The sequence below is a fragment of the Leguminivora glycinivorella genome, chromosome 6, assembly GCF_023078275.1.
Source record: "Leguminivora glycinivorella isolate SPB_JAAS2020 chromosome 6, LegGlyc_1.1, whole genome shotgun sequence".
In the NCBI taxonomy this organism is placed as follows: Eukaryota; Metazoa; Arthropoda; class Insecta; order Lepidoptera; family Tortricidae; genus Leguminivora; species Leguminivora glycinivorella.
The window spans coordinates 21,972,930-21,998,301 of NC_062976.1; the positions used below are offsets into that span (position 1 = coordinate 21,972,930).

Genomic DNA, 25,372 nt, shown 5'->3' on the forward strand with positions numbered 1-25,372 from the left:
GGGCGTTTATACGTGACGAATGCATGAGGTTTTGTGTGGGATTGGATGCTAGGCCTTCATCTGTTATTTATTAGTTATGTTTTGGTATGTAATGTTTTGATTTTGCTGTTTATTTAATATTTAATTTTGTGTTACTTGTTGTAATGTTTATTTAAAATTCACGGTGCTTTAGTTTTGTATACTGTCATACTGTGTAATTTTCTTTGTGTAAATAAATAAATAAATCTATTTAAATATTATTGATCCTAGCGAAAAAACGTACAAAACTTTTATTGTAGCAAATTTTATGTTTGTTATTCCCGTTGAAGATTGATTTAGCTGTGGACCACCGTTTTCGAGTTATTTGCAAAAAACGGCTCGTGTAATTTATTTAAAATACTCCTACTAAAATATTGATCCTAACCAAAAATTTTATTGAACATTTTATTTAGCTGTGGGCCACCGTTTACGAGGCATTTACAAAAAACGGCCCATGAAATCTATTTAAAAATATTTTCCAACTAAAATATTGATCCTAGCGAAAAATCTCATAGAACCTTTCTTGTAGGAAATATTATGACGATTAATTCTGTATAACATTACTTTTTGCTGTGAGCCACCGTTTTTGAGTTATCAACAAAAAGCGGCCCATTTAAAAATACTTTCCAACTAAAATATTGATTCTAGCGAAAAAACGTATAGAACTTTTCTTGTAGGGAATCTTATGTAGATTTTTTCTCGTCAACATTTTATTTAGCTGTAGGCCACCGTTTACGAGGTATTTACAAAAAACGGCCCATGAAATCTATTTAAATATACTTTCCAACTAAAATATTGATCCTAGCGAAAAATATTATAGAACCTTTCTTGTAGGAAATATTATGAAGATTAATTCTGTGTAACATTAGTTTTGGCTGTGAGCCACCGATTTCGAGTTTCTAACAAAAAACGGCCCATGAAATCTATTTAAAAATAATTTCCAACTAAAATATTGATTCTAGCGAAAAATGTTATAGAACCTTTCTTGTAGGAAATATTATGTAGATAAATTCTGTGTAACATTAGTTTTGGCTGTGAGCCACCGATTTCGAGTTATTAACAAAGAACGGCCCATGTAATCTATTTAAAAATACTTTCTAACTAAAATATTGATTCTAGCGAAAAATATTATAGGACCTTTCTTGTGGGAAATATTATGTAGATTAATTCTGTATAACATTATTTTTGGCTGTGATCCACCGATTTCGAGTTATCAACAAAAAACTGCCCATGAAATCTATTTAAAAATACTTTCCAACTAAAATATTGATCCTAGCGAAAAATCTTATAGAACCTTTCTTGTAGGAAATATTATGTAGATTAATTCTGTCTAACATTATTTTTGGCTGTGAGCCACCGTTTTTGAGTTATCAACAAAAAACGGCCCAAATATCTATTTAAAAATACTTTCCAACTAAAAAATTGACCCTAGCGAAAAAACTTATATAACCTTTCTTATAGGAAATTTTATGTAGATATTTTCTGTTTCACATAATTTTTTGCTGTGGGCCACCGTTTACGAGGTATTGACGAAAAACGGAGCATGTAATCGATTTAAAAAAACTTTCTTACTTAATTATCCATTTATATATTGATCCTATCGAAAAAACGTACATAACCTTTCTTGTAGGAAATTTTATGTAGATATTTTCTGTTTAACATATTTTTTTGCTGCGGGCCACCGTTTACGAGTTATTTACGAAAAACTAAAAAAATGACTTTCAAGATCGAATGGCAGGGTACGGACCCCACCTCATGTCATGGCATTATTTTTCCATGGCTATTTAGACCCTCATCTTTCACTGGTAAAAATGACAGACTGCCTCAAGAACCTTTTTTGGAATTTTTTTTTTTACCACTTTGTACCGTTCTGGCACGGTGAAGGACCCGGCCAAATGATCTGGCATAAATACTATGCGACTTCTGAGGAACTCTATTTTCACTTTTTAATAATTCCAGGTTGCCTCAAACACCTTTTTTGGGCCTCAAAAAATTAATTCTTCAAAAATTCATAGCTCGATAAAGCCCCGCTCCCCAGCTGCCAGACTTGCAGACCTGATGTTGGCTATGATCAGAGAAGCATCTGAGCACCTTTCCAGGTTGCCTCAAGGACCTACTCCAAAATCCTGCCAGCTCTCCGTCTATTCGGCCTTCGCTCGGATAATACCTAATTTAACAGGTCGACCGTTGCGTATGTATCTACCGGCATAATTACTTGTGTGGCGTCGAAACAGGGTTCATTATTGGAAACAGATGTACTGTCTGTAGGTAGTGTATATCTAATAGGTGGATTGTTATTTAGATATTAGAATATTAGATAAGATGGAGCGCATCGCCAACAAACTGTTTTACAGTTTGGCGAAACTTTAATGATATGCTTGTGTACATTGTCTTTTTTGTTAAATAAATAAAAAAAAAAAATCTATTTAAAAATACTTTCCAACTAAAATATTGATTCTAGCGAAAAATGTTATAGAACCTTTCTTGTGGGAAATATTATGTAGATTAATTCTGTATAACATTATTTTTGGCTGTGGGCCACCGATTTCGAGTTATTAACAAGAAACTGCCCATGAAATGTATTTAAAAATACTTTTCAACTAAAATATTGATTCTAGCGAAAAAACGTATAGAACCTTTCTTGTAGGAAATATTATGTAGATTAATTCTGTCTAACATTATTTTTGGCTGTGAGCCACCGTTTTTTAGTTATCAACAAAAAACGGCCCAAATATCTATTTAAAAATACTTTCCAACTAAAAAATTGATCCTAGCGAAAAAAGTTATATAACCTTTCTTATAGGAAATTTTATGTAGATATTTTCTGTTAAACATATTTTTTTGCTGTGGGCCACCGTTTACGAGGTATTGACGAAAAACGGAGCATGTAATCGATTAAAAAAACTTTCTTACTAAATTATCCATTTATATATTGATCCTATCGAAAAAACGTACATAACCTTTCTTGTAGGAAATTTTATGTAGATATTTTCTGTTTAACATATTTTTTTGCTGTGGGCCACCGTTTACGAGTTATTTACGAAAAACTAAAAAATTGACTTTCAAGATCGAATGGCAGGGTACGGACCCCACCTCATGTCATGGCATTATTTTTCCATGGCTATTTAGACCCTCATCTTTCACTGGTAAAAATGACAGACTGCCTCAAGAACCTTTTTTGGAATTTTTTTTTTACCACTTTGTACCGTTCTGGCACGGTGAAGGACCCGGCCAAATGATCTGGCATAAATACTATGCGACTTCTGAGGAACTCTATTTTCACTTTTTAATAATTCCAGGTTGCCTCAAACACCTTTTCTGAGCCTCAAAAAATTAAATCTTTAAAAATTCATAGCTCGATAAAGCCCCGCTCCCCAGCTGCCAGACTTGCAGACCTGATGTTGGCTATGATCAGAGAAGCATCTGAGCACCTTTCCAGGTTGCCTCAAGGACCTACTCCAAAATCCTGCCAGCTCTTGGACCATTGGCAAAATCCAAAGGCCTTCCAGAAACATTTCCGCAGTGGCGTTCAGGCCTCGCCTTATCTCCAACAAGGGACAATTCAAGAGCACTTGACCCTGACGATGACGACCGATCGGTGAAACTGAGGTCAAACGCAACACTGTTTAAAAATAATGTGAAAGCTTTTACCATTTTTTTTACCAATAATGCTATATGGAAAGTGCAGGTTATTGTCCGTTACAATAAAACAATCACTGTTATTCCACTTTGACTAATATAAACCACGAAAACCTGACCTTATAGTTCTTGACGCCTATAAAGAAATGAGGATCGCTGGTTTTCTGAGGCGTTTGCAAAGGTAATACAAACCATGTTTTAAAGTTGGTCGTGTGCACGATTTCCGTGACCCGTGCGCTCATCACAATATTCACAATACAAAACTAATTTGCTGAACACTAAAACGACGTATGTCCTATAAACAATGGCATAACATGAGCTGTTCCAGAATTACATAATTTTATTATCCTTTGATGTACACTGGTTGTTAAAAGTGAAGGATGTTAACGCAATGTCGTGTGAGGCGCGTAATGTACTTGTAGTTTACAATTTGTTCCCTTTATAAATAAGGACTTTACAGTTCCTATTTAAATATTCTATTGTGTAAAGAAAGGATTAGTATGAAAACAAACAATAGATGAAGACAGCCGCAGGCTACAATAGTTCACGATTTCAATAACTAGTAAGCTCTTTATAAAAAAATTGCCAGTTTACGAGTAGAACATTGTTTTGGAGTCGCATTGTCTTGCTTAGGCACTTTATCTGTCGTAAAGTTATTCGCTACGCGCTAATTACATTGTAAACTTACTATTTGACGTTCCATTCTTTTCTCACTTAACGAATGAACGACCAGCGATGAATGAATGATCAACCTCGTAAGCACAACCGCCAGATCAGACTGAAATTGAAGTATTTCAATTTTTTTCTTCTTCTGGATGTTGACTTCTTGACGCGCCCTTTTTTGTTTTTTGTTTATGATAAATTAACTGTAGTAATGTATTTTTTTTTTAATATTTTTTATACACAGCGTTGTAAACAGTACTGCGTGGTAAATGCAGTAAAGCCACAGGTTGTGTCCTTGAAGCGAGGTTCGATCGATGCGGCCCGGAAGAAGACGCCCTGTGGCCCTGCGCCGCAAAATATCTGTGATATCATTGAGGTATATGTACTACGTACTAGAGGCGACGCTGCTAAGAGAATTTTTTACACACCCCACTGCGGTCCATGGACCGCAACGTTGTCAGTCGTCACCAGGCCCTTGCAGTGCAGTGACGTGCCGTGATGCATTTACTTTCCACGTGAATAATGCGTTCTTGTGTGCTTAAAAATTGTTCTAATCACTCGAAAAAATCAAATAAAAGTCAAGGTGTGACATTTCATCGGTAAATTAAACAAAAAACTCGTCTATAATATTTTAAGATTGAATATTCTACAAATACGCGAGCGGGAGCGGGACTGCCGCCATTTTGGTGACGCAATCAAAGACTAACCGCGCAGATGTGCCATTTACATTGTTCCTACTAATGTGTTTCACCTCTAATATATTTGCGAAATATATATATTTCTATTTGGAAAATGATTAGGTAACTAATTACTACGTCATGAATTATGTTACTATAATATAAAAAAAGTTTATTTCTTTATTGATTGTTAATATTTTTTGAGTGAAATTGTATTTTTAGCACGCTCACTTTTTGCAGTTTTCTTTGATCTGATCATGAAAAAAGGGAACAATGGATACGCTTTGTCCAACACATATATATGTTCATTCATTGTATTTTAAAGAAGAAGATAAGTACAGCACAATTATATTAATTTGTATTGTTTAAGTTGTAAATAAATAAATCATTTTGACTAGACTAGCCGTATTTTAAAATATAAAATTTCCGTTAGGCAGAATATAATAATAATGTGTCACATCTGATGGTGGACCTACTCTATGCGTAAATTGCCGCTCCCCCCACCCCGCGCATTTGTCAGCATGTGCAGTGTTTTCGCTTGGCAACGTCGCCTCTAGTACGTAGTACATATACCTCAATGTGTGATATCTACGTATTGCATTAAATATGTAAGGCAATATGACGTCACACTTTTTATCTACTTGTTACGGAACTGACGGGAAGCTTAAGGTTTAAATCGTATACCTACAGTGAGTTGCAAAATTGCAAGGAGAAATTATGAATGAATTCATTGATAAATTAGCCATGCACTTTTGTATCTCACTATACATAAATACATACTTAAGTATTTTAACCTTCAAAAAGTTTTTTATTTGCAGCGCTCTAATGCAGATCTACCTCTAAATAAATGTATTACTCGTATTCATCAGAAGTTCAGAACCAACAGTTTTTATCTATTTATCTAATTGGTTTATGTATACCTAGGTAATTAATTTTACATTTTAGGTACCAATTTAGATTTAACGGTTTTTCACTAAACGATAACTTTATCGTGCATCCATGAATTACTCATTAAACAAACAAGTCACGTTACTAACCAGAATGAATACCGATCGATATTAAATAAACATAAAAAAGTATCAACTTAGCACCTCTGCCTATTTAACTATTGACACACGGCTTCAGAGCTGACAAAGCAAACGCTACCACGAGAATGTAACCCAAGTCCCAACCATCCTTACCTGGAGGTATTCTAAGAATACACCTAAGAAATACAAAGATATTGTGACTTTACCAATATTAAAATAGGGTCTAGAGTAAAAGTAGGCTTTAAGAAGTGCGTCCCTATTGTTGCGGCAAGTTATTAGAAACTTATAGACGCAAATGACACTGAGACTAGTAATTTCTTACACCTCGTATTTCTATCATAAATAACCCAATAAAATACCTTATTATATACTGAATAGGTGCATTATTTCTAAACAAAGCAGTGGTTAGAACGGATATAGTTAAAAAGAGGATCAATTTTATCGGCATGGCAAAAAGGATTCCGATGTCAATAGGTTTTATTTGATTCCGTCAAAGAAACCGTAGATTTTTTGCTAGACGATGCACCATTATTAGAATTTATAGAGAAGACACACCGGTTTGGAGGTAGACGAACTTATTAGTAAATGGAAATTTGGGATTTTTATTGCGGAAAGGAACGATTAGGTATGTTGTTTTGGTGATGTTGCTAAAATCGGTGACTCGCTTATTAAAGAAATAGTGAAAGATTGCGATAGAAAACTATATTAATATACATAATATGCAGTATAATAAAAAACAATAGTTAATAGACTGTCTAGACTGTCTGCATTAACCTAATTATGTTAACATACAAATTTTCGCCTCAGGGACTATATCTATTAGTTACTCCGTTAAATAATGATGTATGTCAGGTAACGAAACTAAAAGTGACACAAAGAAATTATTTTCAAAAAATAATAAATAACTATCACACTTCTTTTATTAAAAAATACATTAAGTAACACGAATTGAAACACATGATTACTCATGAAATAAAACTATCACTCTTTTTACATCGCAGTACCATTTAAAGGGTTCCAAATCACTTCCAAATCATAAATAACGATCCCAAAAAAAAAAAACCGGCCAAGTGCGAGTCGGACTCGCCCACCGAGGGTTCCGTACAAACTTTCTTTCAAACTACCTAGTAAAAATAATCTCATATTTTCATATAACTCTAATGACTTGACTAGAAGACAAAAGTATAGGCACTAATGAGTATTATTGTGTATAGCGCCATCTCCCGGTCAATTTGCTAACTAATTTTCGCGACCTGGTTTTTCAGAGATAATTTATAATGTTAACCGATTTAAACAGTTTTTACTTTATTGGACAGAAGATGGTTTACGTAACATCTCGTATTAATTTGAAGTATATACATCCGCAAGGGTGGGTAAATTGAAAGTAAAAATCTGAAAAGTTTTTTGTGAATTAAAAAAAAGTATTCAAAATACAAACACGATTATATTTTTCCTGTAATATTTAGCATAAAACCAATGTTTACTAAAATTTTCATAATTTTTCGTTGGTAAACTTCGGAGATAAGGGGGGGAACGGTATTTTTTTTTTTTACATTTTCTTCAAAATTCTTTTTTTTCCACAACAAAAAAATTATAAAAAATAGCTTATTTACGTTCAATTTGAGCTCTTTCTAACGATACCCCACTTGACCTAGTAACTTGAAATTTACAGTTTGCCCCCCTTTCATTTTGGCCATTTTCTACAATTAAAATTAATATATTTAAAAAAATTATACTTTCTATTTGTAGAGGTTTACAATGTTCATAACTATTCCAAATTTCAAGTTGATAGCATTAGTAGTTCTCGAGATATTTAGGAATGTGACAGACGGACAGACAGACGGACAGAGTCGCACCATAAGGGTTCCTGTTGTACCTTTTTGGTACGGAACCCTAACAAAGTCGATAATGAAAGACCCTTTATCAAGGTAGCAGAGAATAACATAGCAGTTTATAGATTATAAAGTTTACACACAACAAGGAAACCATTTTAGAGCAACAATGAACCGTAAACCGTAAAGTTTGAGGTGCGATTAAACTGGAATAGATCTTTATCGTCGATAATCTGACGATAGTTTATCAAAACGTGTGGCGGTATCGATTTTCTCACAAGATTTTGTAATGTTTGAGACACCAGTTGTTTTTAGAGCAAATACGTAGTAGGTACATTACGATACAAGTGCGAAAAAAGTTCGAAACGAGTGGCGATAAATTAAAACACGACCGGAGGGAGTATTTCAAATCGACACGAATATCCTTTTTGCACGTGTATCGTACGACGTTTCTCAGTACAGATGGTCCTCCGAATGAACCACTTCTCGCACTAGTGCGTATAAAAGCACCATTTGTATTGAAAATAATAATGGACACGGGGGCAGAGTCAAAATAGCAATCGTACCTATATCGATAAAGTCAACGAAAAAAAAATACTATGACAAATTATGAGACTAATGCAAAATGAATTATAGATTTATAAAACAGATGTATGATGATATTTATTATATCATCCATCATCCAACTACACGTCTTGTAATTACATATCAACTGTAAGTACCTAATTAGATTTAATCAGATTACATTTATAATTAGAATATTCTAAGATAACAAAATAGGTGTCTCAGATATGGAACACCTGTCTATAAAATATATTAGCTGTACATTTGAAAATCCTCTGTTTAAAGAGCTCGAAAATATCCAGAGTTTAGACATATTGCGGACTGTTTAAAAAGTTATAACCTAACCGCAAAATTACAATTTTGAAAAAACCTCCGACCGCGACATAGTAGACCGATTTTCAAGAAACATGGCTAAGAACACTCCCGACTAACTCAGCTTTCAAACAAAAAAAAACGAAATCTAAATCGGTTCATCCGTTCGGGAGCTACGATGCCACAGACAGACACTCACAAAGACAGACAGACAGACAAACACACAGACAAACACACAGACAGACACGTCAAACTTATAACACCCCTTCGTTTTTGCGTCGGGGGTTAAAAACAAAACTACTAATGTACTATCGCGGTTTACGGATAATTTTTGATCCCATTTAGTGGTTGAAGAGTTTCGGCAATTCCCAAAACTCTTCAACCACTAAATGGGATTGAGTTTCGGGAATTTCCGAAACTCTTTAAGTTGGCAATTTCGCAATTTAGGAAACTTTGAGGACGCATCGATCGGCTTATTCATGAGTCATGGTAAATATGGTCAATATTATGCATTGGTCCTATTTTCGGCTAGTAACAGAAGCTCCTAAGAGGATCGGTCATCCAGCCATATCTTGTCAAGATCACACGATTTGCTTTTTTCCACCAAAACATTAAGTCAGATGTTTATCTCATCGATCGATCACTTTCTTTGTTTTACGTTGCAATTTACGTCACAGACCTTGAAACTTTCCTTGGCAAGTTTTATTTGAAGGTTCAAAACTATAGCGTGATTAGGGTAAGTTACGTAAATTTAATTATCAGTCACTTAGGGGATGAAAAATGAGTTCTGTGACGAGTTCACGGTCGTTTTTACGGAAAAACTTAACCCTTGTAGGATTGGTCGTTCGTCTGTGTTTGTCTGTCCGTCTGTCCGAGTGTCACAAGCGTCACAACCCATTTTTCATGACTGAAATAAAATACATCTCTAAACACAGCGTCTTCAATCATTTGTTAAAAGTTATTTAATTCCGATATCGGTGTTTCAATTGTTGGCTACCATTAGGTACTTAATGATCTTGTATTTTGTATACATACATATATTGTATAATGTATAATCTTATCGACTGTCACTTTTCATGTCTGATACGAATTTGGCAATTGCCTATTGACAACATACAAACTCTAAAGCAGAACTTTTACTACCTACATAAGCCATAAACTTAGTCACGCAAGATATTTAATTCTCTGCTAACAAATAAGTTTAGTAAAATTAGTAATAACGGCGGTACCGCTGCATTGCAGGTTAAGCTTGGCACGATACCCTGAAAATACGACAAAAACGTACACAAAAACATTGAATTACCTTTTTTTGTCACATTTTTCATGTAACTTTTTCCGCCAAATAAAAGAGTAGCGTATCAAATACCGGACAATAGATCGTGTCATTCAAAAGACGCGCGCCTTTTCTCTCCCAATTTCATGTCATTAAAGGTTAGATTTGAACAAACTACGTGTCATCGTGGATGACACGATATATACAAGTGACGTCGTTGTAAAAACAAGTGCCGATCATAATCTAAACATTACACTGGAACCGGTACATCATTAAACGGGCTGTGATAGAAACACGGTTGAAGTAATTTCAGTATATTGACTTAATGCACAAATATGGGACACCTACGAAAATGTTACTGTGAACAGACTTTACATGTTGTCAAAGCGAACCCCAGGGGGCGTAGCAGAATGGAATTTCTGCGACGCGAAACGCCACCGAAACGCTGCAGAAATATAGTCTGGCTCTGTCGCGCCAATACGCAAGAGCGATAGAGATAGATATCTACGAAAGAGATATTATTATCGTGAGCGTTTGTCATTCGGCTACGCACACAGGCTCCCATAAGCCGTGGCAAACGCCGGGAAAACGCAAGGAGGATCATGAAAGAGATTTTACATAAGACACAAACTAATAAAGCCACAAACCACTTGATTTAGATAGCATTGTGTTTATTCCGTGGATAACATATTCGGAGTGATATGACCAGTCAAAGTATTTTAGAAATACGTTGCTATACAAACAACCAGTCAATGCGATATCTATAACACGTGTTCATGTAAACTGCATTGTTTATATAGGTGCCAAAATTTATAATACTTTTAAAATATAATATAAAGTATCTACATAAGTACACGCTATAAAATTTTCTAATTCTGAAAGAAAACGCAAAGATTGCAAAGCCCAAAGCAGCTGACGCGGCGGGCGATTGTGAATCGGAAAACTATCTCAAATTGAAATGGTACTATAAATAGCAGATTAAAGAAAAAGATAAAAAGTAACTATCTATTTAAATTGCTCATTTGAACCATGCCAGATGAGCAAGTATGGCAGCCATACCAACCAAACCTATCCTACCATTACTATAATAATAATCGATAAACAAGATTTCTCTAAAAGACAAACGACAATAACTATCAGATGCCGATAAATTCTAAGTACCTATCATGAATATCATGATACTGATTATAGTTCCACTGTGCTAAAACCATTGAACCTATAACTAATAATAGACTTTCGAGGACCGAGACCCATTTCCCATAGATGGCGCATCTCAAGAACAATATACAAGCAAAAACCCACAGAAAAGAGTTAATAGATTATAGTCTATGTATTCTATGTATTCACTTATTCACTATGTATTCTGCGAGTCGGTTGTCAACCAGTGTAAATGATGAACTCTGGTTACGAAGAAAGTAGAAAGAATTGAGAGGTCTTTTAATGCTGGTTGTTAGTAGACCTGTAATAGTTTTTTGCCGCATCTGCAGTTGCGTGAAGGAAATCTCTACTATTCCATTCAAATATGACGCAGTGACAAAGAGAATAGTAAAGACTTAAGACCTTTCGGTATTGAGTGAGAAAAGTGTGGAACTGTGTGTGATTGGATTCTGGATTCTCATGAGATCTAACTTTGCATGGTGATAAATGAGTTTTTAGCTCTGGGAAGTCGTTAGTTATGTGATCACGGTTTGGTGAAAAAGTTGATTAGATAGGTATACATGGTGTTATTTGCTGCGGGACAATAATTCGTTAATTCGTTAAATGAATTTTTTTGTCGGTTGATAATCAAAAGTGCTTAGTAAAAATGTGGCAGTGTTCATTGAATTTGGTGTCCCCTAAAAATATCTACAGGATCAAGCAGAGTAAAAAAAAAAACACTTTAGTAAAACACATATCGATAACTAGCTTTAAAATATGTGTTTTTGCTCTCGAACCTCTGTCCAAGAGCAAAACAGTTTACAGTAGGTACATATTGTACATCTTGAGCCTCTACTCTAGATATGGATGTGGTTGATATCGAAAATAAAGTTGGTCCCCGATAAGTACATTTGTAGAACAAATTATGCAAATTAAAGTATCCCTTTTAATTTCTTATCCTCCACATAAGAGCTAAAAAGAAGTAAAGAAACCTAACCAACCTGATGAATATGCTGTTTCCATTAACAAGTCTACATTTGCCTATCACCCTGTCACCCGTCATTGTCACTCAAGGTTTTTGTACTTTTAGTGTTTATATTTAGACACGTAATTTATCTGTACTATTCCTGCTTTTACATTATTCCTATCTTCAAGAAGAGGTTATTTAAATTTACCGTGTTAATGGACGTTCACGGAATAAGTTTTTTCTGTCAACATTTTCGAGCATCGAAATGGCATAAAAAATTCAACTCATAACATAACAGATCGAACACATTCGTGTCTTTTAAGGAATCGCTCATCCAATCATACCTACTTCATTTGATAACACAAATACCTAATAAGATAGAAGAAAGTATCAAAAAGAATGTGTGTAACACTGACCCTGGCATACATCGAGGTTATACAAATAAGTAAACCTACTACGTCTGTCCAAGGCGAAGGATTCATGTCCTTTCTAGTACAAAACAGATACCTAGTTAATCCGGAAATGACATTTAAAAAAACGATGTAGCTTCTAAAATTACCTGTTTCTTTCAACTTAGATAAACGTTTTGGTGATGACAAGCGAAGGACAAGTGAGACGAAATTGTGTTTTTAAGTGGTTTTTGTTTTTAATAGTCATTTCCGTGCATTACGCCGTACCTTAATTATGCCGTACGTAGCGGACAGGTTCGTATTTTTTTTACGATATAGGAAGATTAGGAAGCAAACCCGCAACACCAGAGGGGTTGTAAGTGCGTTGCCGGCCGGCATTTAAGATGCTCCAAACTCTTTTCTTGACGGTTTGAAGGTCTTATTGGTCCGGAAAAAACGCAGATGACTCTGAGAGCATCTTCCCATAAGGTACCGATCCGAATTCGGGTGTGTGGTGGTAAGGTGAGGGAACAATAAAGATGGCGCATTTAATGTGTAAGATTAAGATATCGGTCCTTCATCCTGGTATCAGATCGGATATAGCTACGTGAAAACGGTCTAAAGCTTCCATATTCTCATGATTTCAAAGCTGGGCATCCCAGCGCAATCAATTACCTTTTAGATGATGCAACACTGCACCTGCCTAAAATGGGTCACTGTGTAAGCGCCGGCGAATTGAAATTGCAACAATAAAAGCAAGTAGGAGTGGCGGATCGGTGTCAGGCCTAGATACAGTGATGTCAGTGATACATGGAAACTGATTTTATTTTAATAACTTGATACAGTTTTAGTATAATTTTGATACAATTTGAGCCGATTTGCCGATTCATTTGATACGGAAATCGTCTCCACAAATCTAAAAATAGTTAGTATAAATGTCTGTATTGTCGCCAATATAACTTTTTTTTTTCAAATTGCTGTTAAATTATGTATTTTTGAACTGTGGATTATTTTAATTGTGTTTGGACCTCATATTGTCTGCAATAAACGGATTTAATATTATTTATTATAGTTATTTGAGTTACGTTATAACAGGTTAATCGTATTGGTTGGTGGATTGGATATGCAAAAATACTGTTTTTCCACGATAACTATGTAGGTACCTACATATTGCATACCAAAAATCTTTGAAATTTTCTATCTCTTTGGAATTTTTAAGGACTAGTATATCCCACCCGGCTACTTAAGTGTCTTTAGTACTTTGTCAGTACCCTAATGGAGCTCCCTGTTATATAACAGCATTAACAGCCCAGTGTGGGAGCACTTTAAAATTATCATATAAACACAGTTCAACTAAATTACTGAAAATGAAAACTTATCAAATCGTGAAAACAGAAACGGCTCCCAGTCTAGTTACACAGCACTTGATACTAATATCACGCAAAATGAGCTTTCAGGATTAAATTACGTGGGAACAGTAGGTAGTAGGTACATCATTTGAAGAACTAAACTTTAACGCAAAACAAGCTAATATAAACGCAATAACTATTAAATAACTGAAGTTTACACAGGTAGTACAGGTACACGCTGTATATCTGAAGAAGTTAAATACCCTGTCCACCTGATGCTTAACTTCTGGTACTATTGTAGTATATTCTGTGCTTCTAGGCAAACTCAATTGTATGTTTGCTTATTGAGTATCTATGTATAGTAAATTAAATAGGTATTTGGTATCTGTACGTCCACGCAGGGTTTGACGAATCACGATTGATTGCTGGAAAGCTGCCTGTAAGTATGTAGGTGCCTTATGTATATGTAAGACATTTCTTTTAGGTAGGAAGTTTAACAATACTGTCATGAGTAGAATAGGTAGCATTTGTATCTTCATTAAATTGGTTTTTGTGGATACCAAGGCGTGTTTATCAGAGTTTTTGCCATCAATTTTAAATTACAATAAAAGCGTTTGCTTTATGTAAAAGGGGATCGGTGTCAGACCTAGATACATGGCACTTGATAGTCTCGATACTCGCACAATCGCTCGAAATGAGCTCTCGGGATTGAATTACGACGTGTGAATATTTCGTATTACTTATTAACATTGTAGGCTTGGAAGAACTTGACATGGAAAATGATCAGAAACAATATAAGGTCTGATTTGGGTTTTTTTACCGGTTTGGTTTGATTACCTAATGCAACCGTGGACTGGATAGACACTTGCCATCGTGAGATTGTAAAATAAACAAGATTGTGCTAGTTTAAGTCCACATCCCCATACGCTAGTTATCGTCCACAAAGCTCGTCAGACAAACAAATATAGCGAATAATTTATTAAATTTATTATAATTACTACTTATAACATATTTTTTTTTGTAGTTACCTGAGTTGATTTGTTTAGGGTTGCAACAAGTGCAGCGATAGAGGTATTGACATTCAAAAATTTCGTTAAATGGGCGCAATCTAACGTTGGACAGAAAAGTACCGCGTACTGCGTACGTGATATTCGCCTAATTGATTATGATTATCATTAATCCTGCAGATGATCACCGGCAAACAAGTGCCAAACGACATGCGGCTCTTATCAACAGGTAATCACAGAACTGATAACGGGTGGACTTCGGTACTCTCGAGAGGCCATTACGAAACTTTTACCGGCTAAAATGTAAATATACATTATTATTTACACTTTATCGAATAAGTCGGCAGTTTCTTTAAAAATTTAAGCTATTGTCCGGTAATATTTGGTGCGGATTTTTATTTAGCCACATTATCGACGCATTTTTGCGATATCGTCTTCGGACTTTGTTGCCGACCTAACTGTAAGATCTCGAAAAGATTTCTAAGTGGTTATTAATTATCAATGCAATGGCATTTTAAGCAGGAATTTAAATACCAAACGTAAAAATAAATGGCAATGCATACAGTACACAATTGCACCGGTACCGGTGGTAGTTGTTTAATTTCACCCACCGAATCAGTTTTGACTGCCTATTTATTTACAATTTATACCGGTGGGTACTATGACATTTATAAGACACTTCAACTAGTCGAAGTAAACAATAGCACCCTCGTATTTCAAGATAACGTTTGTTCCAGTTAATCTACCGACTATTATGTTTGTTGTAGTCATAAATTTCGCTGTTAATCAGAAACTATCAATCATACTACAAAGAGAAACGGATGTTTCGGAAGATACCTAGCCTACTATGCACAATAACATAAGTAGATAAAAATATGTTTGTTTAAATAGTATAAGAAAAATTGCCATACCCTACCAGGGTGCCATGTGATCCCGTGTAGGTACCTATACCATCAACAACACAACTTTGTAACAACTTTGTATACCATGGTTTGCAATAAATGATTATCTTATCTTATCTTTAGACTTATATTGACCGGGATATAGACCGTGATTACCTTTTTGATTTTTGTCGAGCTCCCGATATTTCGACGCAGTCCGTTTTTAACCGACTTCAAAAAAGGAGGAGGTTCTCAATTCGACTGAATGTTTTTTATTTTTATTTTTTTGTATGTATGTTACTCGATATCTCCGAGAATTGTGGACCGATTTTCAAAATTTTTTTTTGATCGTACGGGTATAACCCCGAGATGGTCCCATTGGCACCAAGTCGGGGTCTGATGATGGGATCCTGGAGAAATCGAGGGAACTCTTCAAATGTTATAGGCACATGTAATGTTCTTAGTGTAGTTTTCAAAGGTACACCAGTATTTACGCCTGATGGTAATAATTTTATGTGGCTGAGCTGATGATGGAAGGTCAACTCCTCAATGGTTAGGAGTTAAAGGATAATTCTTTCACTAGTGTGCATATATTCGGACTGATACATATAATATCAATAGGAACCACTAAAAATCAACAAATAAATAAACTTTTTAACAAAAAATAAAACCGCCTTCAAAAATAAGCGCGTTACAAAACACGGAGAAACTAAAAAGTAAAAAATAATAAACCTTTGAATTCAGATTTCTTATCGTATTGCAATAATCTAAACATCCAAATTATAAACAAATCAATTATTTTTGGAGTCGGTACCAGCCTGTGTATGGTTGGGTGGGGCAAACAGGCAAAAAGCAAGGCGACGAACAGGTTTGGTACCGACTACAGAAATAATTGATTTGTTTATAATTTGGATGTTTAGATTATTGCAATACGATAAGAAATCTGAATTCAAAGGTTTATTATTTTTTACTTTTTAGTTTCTCCGTGTTTTGTAACGCGCTTATTTTTGGAAGCGGTTTTTTCCGTGATCATGATGCATGCAACTGATGCAACTGCGTCGAAATATCGGGAGCTCGACAAAAATCAAAAAGGTAATCACGGTCTATATCCCGGTCAATATAAGTCTAATGAAAATAACCGTGAATCATTCAAAACTCTTATCTTATCTTATCTCAGTACAGTCAACAACACAGCTGTGTATACAGACAAAGTGCCAAACATATGTATACAGAACTTTATTACCTGTACATAAAGGTGTGTATACATATTTTTGGCACTTTGTCTGTATACACAGCTGTGTTGTTGACTGTACCATACCTACCTATCGATTTTCCAAAAAGTAAACATTAAAATGGGTATATTTTTTATACATTTTACAAGTCAAACTCACGGCTTAAATGAGACAAGGTTTTGCGGACTTACCTCCAGGTTGTACCAGCGTATTCGGATGCACGTAGCCATCCTTATGCAGCAGCACGTGTCTTGGTTCCGTCACCAGGTAACAAGTGTTCCCATCAGCCAGACACTTCTGGAAGCACCTCGCCGCCTGGTAGGCCAGCGCCCAGGCATGCTCCTCGCTTATGGTCGAGTTGAACGCCTGCAGGATCTGCTGTAGCGAAATGCACTCTGCAGCGTCCAGCGCGAATTCACCGCCCGAAACGGGCCCTTTACGCATCATGGTCCTAGCCGAAACCCATCCTTAATAACATAAATACACTGTTAGCACGATCACTGTTGATTTTTATTTTATTTATTCAATCACACGGGAAACGCGAATGTCATGCTTAGAAACGTCACTGTCAATGGGGTGGGCGCGATGTAGCGCGCTTGCGCGGAGTGACCGTGACGTGCGTGTAGTCGCGGCGATAGCACGGCGAGTACTGGCGGTGGCGGTGTCGAGTTGTCGAGCGTCGGAGGACCGGAGGCTCGAGGGCTTCGCCGGGACGAGCGGAACTCACTTCCTACAGTTCCTACTCCGATACGGGATAGGGAGGGTTAATGTTGCCCTTGCCCTTGAAATCTGTTTACTTTATACCTTTTAGCCAGCCTCATTTCAAAGGGTAGGGGGAAGTTTTTCGGAACTTGTGCGAAATGTCATTTCGATGGCGAAGTGCCATGAACTCCTAACTAAGTATGAAAACCTAAGTAGTTGGGAGTTCAAGGTACTTCACCGTCGATTTGATATTTGCCAGTCGCTTTTCGGTGAAGGAAAACATCGTGAGAAAACCGGACTAATTCCAGTAAGGTCTAGTTTACCCCTTCGGGTTGGAAGGTCAGATGGCAGTCGCTTTCGTAAAAACTAGTGCCTACGCCAAATCTTGGGATTGGTTGTCAAAGCGGACCCCAGGCTTCCACGAGCAGTGGCAAATGCCGGGATAACGCAAGGGGAGGATGATGATGAGGGGGAAGCATTCATTCTATTCTATTCAATATACTCTATGGGGAGAAGCGTAAAGGAAAACAAATTGTTATGAAAACTTTTGGACAAGTAGTATTTTTCGAATTGAAAATTTAGTACCTAATTTTAATCTTACATAAATACATACATACAATCACGCCTGTATCCCATAAAGGGGTAAGCAGAGCACATGAAACTACTAAAGCTTCAGTGCCACTCTTGGCAAATAAGGGGTTGAAAGAAAACGAAACTGTGACATTGCAGTGACAGGTTGCCAGCCTCTCGCCTACGTCACAATTTAACCCATATCCCACAGTCGCCTTCTACGACACCCACGGGGAAGAAAGGGGGTGGTAAAATTCTTAACCCGTCACCACACAGGCTAATTTTAATCTTTCTATTCTTTTATTGTCACTTTTATTTTATTTCGGTAAGCGAACAGAAACTCTTGAGGTCATTGACCTTTTGTGCCCGCGATAACCCACGACACGATACCTAAAATTCCTAACAGAGTGCGATTAAGTAAGTAAACATGAAATATGAGGTGTCATTTCATTAATCAAAATCTTATAAGTTTCATCACAGAATATATAATAGTACAAGTACAGAAGGCCCACAGTGCTTTGATGTTTACGAAATACCGCCTGTTTAAATGCCTACAAAATTCTTACAAAGAAACGAGCCGCACGTGCGCGGCGTTCGGCGATAGGGTTGCCTATGGATTAAAACGAATTAATACTCAGATAAAATGTTATATTATTATATTCATGTCGGGTACTTTCTAGGTATATATACAATATTTATATATTTTTGTTTAAGTTCCAACATCACAAGCCTTATGGAACTTTTCCGTGGGACTTAATCAGTAGTAGGTCTGTGTAGAAATGTCCTATGGTATTCATGATGTCTATTTAACTAAGCATTATTAGCAGGGCTCGGATTATTTTTCGCATGGTAAGATGAAAGAAAACTATGGAGTCGATATTAAAACTAAACTTTAATTCATATTCATACTCATACTCACTAATTTCCTTAGTCCCGTAATACTTTTGTCCCTTGTGCAGGTTGACAGATCGAAAATGTTAATCGAAAATTAATCTTACTGAATGTAATTAAAATTATTTATGTGGTGTGATTTGGGAAGCCTTTTGCTTGGTAAAGGGTTACATTTACCCTGTAACTATATCAAATTAGTTACTATTTTGTTTGGTTCAGACTACTTTGTTGCGGTAAACGTAATGCTAAGTACTAGCTGATTTATCAAAAATCATTTGCATGTCAATGTCATGTCAATCATTCACGACGCGATGTGTCACTTAATTATTTATTGCAATCGGTGCGTGCAATAATTACGTAAATAATTATGTCTGATCCGCAAGTTTCTGCAATTTTATACTGGATAAAACCTTACAAAGATCTAAAATACGATCATGAGAAATGTGTTACTAGTACTTAGCATTACGTTTACCGCAACAAAGTAGTCTGAATCAAACAAAATAGTAACTAATTTGATATAGTTACAGGGTAAATGTAACCCTTTACCAAGCAAAAGGCTTCCCAAATCACACCACATAAATAATTTTAATTACATTCAGTAAGATTAATTTTCGATTAACATTTTCGATCTGTCAACCTGCACAAGGGACAAAAGTATTACGGGACTAAGAAAATTAGTGAGTATGAGTATGAATATGAATTAAAGTTTAGTTTTAATATCGACTCCATAGTTTTCTTTCATCTTACCATGCGAAAAATAATCAGAGGCCTGATTATTAAGCTATGCCACTCGCGGACATCGCATATGAACCTTAAAAAAAAACTCGCGACGTAAAGTAACAATAGAAAGTGCGAACGTGCATTCCGTGAAAACGCGCGCCACCCCTGAGTAGGCCGCGAACTCGCGGCCGCCAGCATGTACTTGTAGCACGGCAATAGAATCGCGGAGTGAACCGCCCCTGGTTTCATTCAGATTCAGACATCTCATTCCTGCACCCATATTCCTATTAATACCTACACTGACTAGCGACAACTAACGTGCAATTTAGTAATATAATATAACGCTCCGCGCCACAGAGAACCTCCTATAGAGTGGCAGTCTTGTATATTTGGTTCGCGATACGAGTCACCACTGTTTGGGGTGTGAGGAGCGGGCGGGGAATGTGTTAAGCGCGCTGTGATTGGCCGTTTCAAGGACGGCGGGCAGTCGCGCCAGATGAAAAGGGACAGAAGTATGACTGTCCCTCTACTGACGCGTAAGTGGCCAATGTAAGTTGACCTATGCCGGCTCTGAATAAATTATAAATATGACTTATTTGTGGAATGTAATGCCGTCTGTTTTTAAATTTGAGCTTCTTGTTACCTTTCCACACCATTTCACACTACAGGTGGACATCTTTAAGGCATCAAAATACCCTTTTCCAATTTTTTTGTGCGAAAAACACGCGCTGCTTTCGGGTCTGTTACTTGGTCGATACTGATCGGGCACGGCGAGCGCCCGCGCTTATATCAGTGCAAATCATCGATTTAAACTTCCCTCATCGATTTAAACTTCCCTAGATACACTATCGCCTACAAATTCGACACTCAAAAGTGTCCGATCGCTTAGTTGCAAATGTGTGCGTCTAGTTGACAAACGAAAACTTCGCAATGTAGTAAACACTACTTAAATTTTTTTACAAAAATAACGTTATTTCTTAGTACTTAGAGTTCAATTTCAAATGCAAGCAATTGGCGGTTATGACATAAATGAATGTGATCATCGCGAAAGCCATAAAATTTTATGACCGCAGATCGCAGGTGTGCATATTTTTAAACAAATCTACGTCTTATTGCAACCAACATAAGTTTAATTTCGTTCGCGCTGCAACAATCTAAACGCCATTTTTAAATTGGGAACGAGGATGGACAGAGGCATCATGGGAGTCGCGCTATGAGATGAAAGGCGAGAATGAGGAAATTTGCGGTATTTTTGCGAAAAACTGTTTAAAAAAAAATATATGTGTGTGTGTGTGTGTGTGTGTGTGTGTGTGTGTGTATGTATGTTTATAAATAAATAAATAGACTAAGCAAAGCTTGTACTATGGGTACTAAACGACGATATACATACTTAAATAGATAAATACATACTTATATACATAGGATACATCCATGACTCAGGAACAAATATCTGTGCTCATCACACAAATAAATGCCCTTACCGGGATTCGAACCCAGGACCGCGGCTTAGCAGGCAGGGTCACTACCGACTGAGCCAGACCGGTCGTCTAATATATATAACATATGTGTGTGTGTGTGCGTGTAGTGAGTGTATGTGTAGCGATTATGTGAAGGTAAACAGTTGAGGGATTGTATGTGGTGTGTGTGAGGGATGGTGCACTTGGAGAATATGAATTAAGTAGCTATTAAAACAAAGAAGAATTGAATGATGACATTAATTTATTATTCTACGTAATTTCTTTCAAAGCTTTGTGTGGGTAAATCTTCTCTCCGCTCCTCAGCTATAATCTTGCGCCATTTTCCTCTTTCAACGTCTTGTTTTGGGAATCTGGAATAAAAACCTTTTTTATTACTTAAAAACGAAATATCTGGGCAACCGAGCTTCGCTCGGTTTTGTTTTGTATCCTTGACATGTGTCGCCATCTAGTTCAAAAATGAATAGTACCTACATCGAGCGAAAGAATTCTCAGCCTTAACAACACAACTACTCCACACGAGATGGCGCGCATTTCGCCACAAAAACTCAAATAGTGTATTTTCTATTCGTTTTAGCCTTGACCTGTGTCGCCATCTAGTGTTTGCAATAAATAGTACTTACATCGACCGAAAGAATTCTGTCTTAACAGTACAACTACTGCACACGAGATGGCGCGCGAAGAAAAACGCATGAAAACTCGAAAATTCGCGTTTTCCGGGATTTAAGGATAAGTTAGATCGATTTTTCACCCCCAAAAACCCCCACATAACAAATTTATGCGAAATCGTTAGAGCGGTTTCCGAGATCGTCAGTGTAAATAAATATATAAATAAATAAATAAATAAATAAATATACAAGAATTGCTCGTTTAAAAGTATAAGATTTGCTATTCCCGGGTTGTTTCTTTTTATAATTAAAGTAATTTATAAGATATGTATTAATATTATTGAATTGAAATCATTTATTTCAGACTTATTGGTCCATAATAATAAATAAATACATACACTAATAATATGAAATAGGCTTCTTTTACAAAAAATATAAATTAGCGACTCCATCATTCCATTTTTAACTATGTTCCACCTTATCCATCTTTTGTCGCCGTCCGCTCATTACTAGTATAGCGCGAGAGAAAGAGACAAACTGCGTAAGACCAAATCAAGGAATTTACTTTAATTATTCTAGAAAATAAATGTTTTTAGTAAGTTAGGAAGCCATTTTGGCCACAAATGCATAACATTATAAAATTATTAACAATTACTTACCGGAAATACGATACGTCATCCTTTTTTAACGTATATAAGGTGTTATTTTTGCACTTTTTTACGGAGCACTTAGGCATGTTGCCGACACGGCGGATGAAGCGCTACTGACCGCCCAATTGTGCTTAGAACATTTTCAAGCACAATTTGCTGCGGACACATTCTAAGCCATGATGGTGCATCTAGGTAGTTTAGATCGATGGTGCAAATACTAGGAAGGCTGGCCACCGCGAGTCGTCTTGTAATAGATGTCTATAGGGGTTGGTCTGTGCTCCGCGCACACGGATGCAACAGTTGCACGGCGACATTTTTTGTCTCTGTCGCGCGTCCAAGGAGTGACGACAGAGACAAAAAATGTCGCCGTGCAACTGTTGCATCCGTGTGCGCGGGCCCTAATAAAAATGGAACTGAACCATCCCGAGAAGAATCTTGATATGATAACGCGATTCAGATTTTTTACCACACGGAACAGCACCATCTCGCTTTCACTTTGATTAAATAAAAATTAACTAAGGTCATGGTCCTGTTAAAAATCTTGATAGCGCGCAATGAGTAAATAAATGTATATTTATTAGGTCTGTGACAGCGCGCGATTCAGAAAAATACACCGAACAGCGACATCTATTGCATAACTCTGTAAAGAAACTGGTGCCGTGCCGTAGCCGAATGGCATTTCTCCGACGCAAAACGAAAACGAAACGCCGCGAAAGGTAGTCTGACTCTGTCGCGCCAATACGCAAGAGCGATAGAGATCAGTCTTTGGAAACTCTTATATAAGAAATGATTGTATGGCGTTCGGGTTCTCAACGTGTCAACATAGAGACATCATAACACATTACTGGCAACACTGGTTATTTTGATGTCATAATTGTCAACCAGGCCATAAAAAAAAATAATTCATAAATGTCATTATGGCGGCATTTCAAATTTAATTTTACTTCAATTTTACAATCTTTTGTCTTTTTATTTTATAATCATATTTTTTTTATTTTATAAGTAATCTTATGTAGGTATGAATCACACTCATTTGTAACTCGTTGCTGTAAAACAGTGAAATGGTTGGCAAAAGCCGATATTGTGAGATTTGTGGAGTGAGAGAACGTCTCCGGGGAGGATTCTTTGCTTGCTTTCCTAAAGATGAACAGCGGTAAGCCAAAATCATTTAATCAAGATAGAAAACTTCTTGACGTAGGCCCTTGGTTTTAAACGTTTAGGGATTTACATAATGTGCTCGCGTGTAGGTAAGAATTTGAATGGCGGCATTTTGTGAACATCAAAGGAGTGAGCCTCCTGTACTTTTACTAGGTACTTATTATATATTCCGTAGTACTAGTTGACTACGGAATCCTAAAAAAGCTTTCTTCACAATGTTCTCCTTTGTTAAAAATGATTGTAATGGTGGTTGATCCCAATTTTTATAATTATATGTATTATTGCTGGCATGGTTGATATACGAATCAAATTATAGCTTTCTAGTAGGTACTAGTCACTGAGCTAGGTCTGCAGGCCGACAGACAGGCATGGAGAAACTATAAGGTTTTCTAGTAGACTACAGAACCCTAAAAACCCTGGATCACTAGGATATTCTTCAACGAAGTTATTTAATTTATATGTTATCTTTAGTTGATTATTTATTTCAGTATCCCCCTCAACATACACTTTTACATAAAGAGTGTTTTTTTCAAGTGGGACAGTATGGGGAAATCCGAAAGTATGAAAGATACAAAGAAACTGTCCTGTTGTAAAAACCTACACCTATAAAATAAATGATCGAAACTAAACTTGCTTACAGGTGTAAAACTTGGGTTAGACAAGTAGGAAAAGAAGATCTTGTTCATATACCGATAGAGAAACTACATGAAGTTCGTCATATTTGTGGTGATCATTTTGCACAGAGAGACTTTGGCAAGACAGGAAAAAGACTAAAGAAGAGAGCCTATCCGAAGTTACATCTTTCAGCACCTCCGCTAACAGAAATCCAGTTAATACCATTCCCTCAACATATTGCAAGCAAACAAGGTAACTATACCTTCTAGTCTTACTTATCCTTCTGTAAGTTATGCCTGACTGGTTGGCGGTAGTTGGTAGTAATTAGTAAACCTGCCTGCTAAGCCGATGGCAGTGGCGGTACAGCCATATAAGCCCAAAAGCCGGGCTTGCCCTAACATTTTTAAAATCGCGCGCTAATATTAGATATTATTAAGTTCTCCATAAGTGAAGCTCACGGCCGACCGACCATACGGTACAGACCACAGCATGTTGCCATGTTTTGCCGTGGCGCTAGTGCAGCGCGGAAGAGCACGTTCACTACGTTCAGCTCTCAGATGAAGGATACTATAGATTTGACACAAGGGTACACCCGTAAGGGACAGATATAGAATAATGGAGCGAATTTAAGAATCACTTTAAAAATGGCTGACAGTTTACCATACACAACCTACGTAATTTGGGCGGATAATAAGCTTGACAAGTCACGTCCTTATTGTTTGCCACAAACTCGTTTGTGGCAGCGGCGGAAAAGTGAAACTATGACAAAGACAAAAAATAACATTTTGCTCTCTGTCACTCTTATTATAATTTGTATGTGACCATCTCGTTCTGTAGTGGTATTATTATTTGGCTGTCTAGTCTATAGTATCCTTTGTTTAAGGTTCAGCTATATCTTGCTCGCTCGCACTCGTTGGCTTGCAATGGGGCTTGCTCTTGCATCCTTTTTTTCCTAGCTTTTAGCCTACATTCTGCCTAGCAACTTATATAACTATTTGTAGGTATATATAGAACA

General features: G+C 36.5%; 1 protein-coding gene across 1 annotated transcript in view; it reads right to left on the minus strand.

The window, feature by feature from the left end:
- Positions 1 to 17,601, minus strand: part of LOC125226779 (protein spire-like) — a 246,897-nt gene extending 229,296 nt beyond the window's left edge. The window contains exon 1 of the mRNA XM_048130863.1: positions 17,160 to 17,601. Within this exon, the coding sequence (XP_047986820.1) occupies positions 17,160 to 17,415 (256 nt within the window). The 5' untranslated portion in view covers positions 17,416 to 17,601. The remainder of the gene's footprint in view (positions 1 to 17,159) is intronic.
- Positions 17,602 to 25,372: the final 7,771 nt, after the last annotated feature.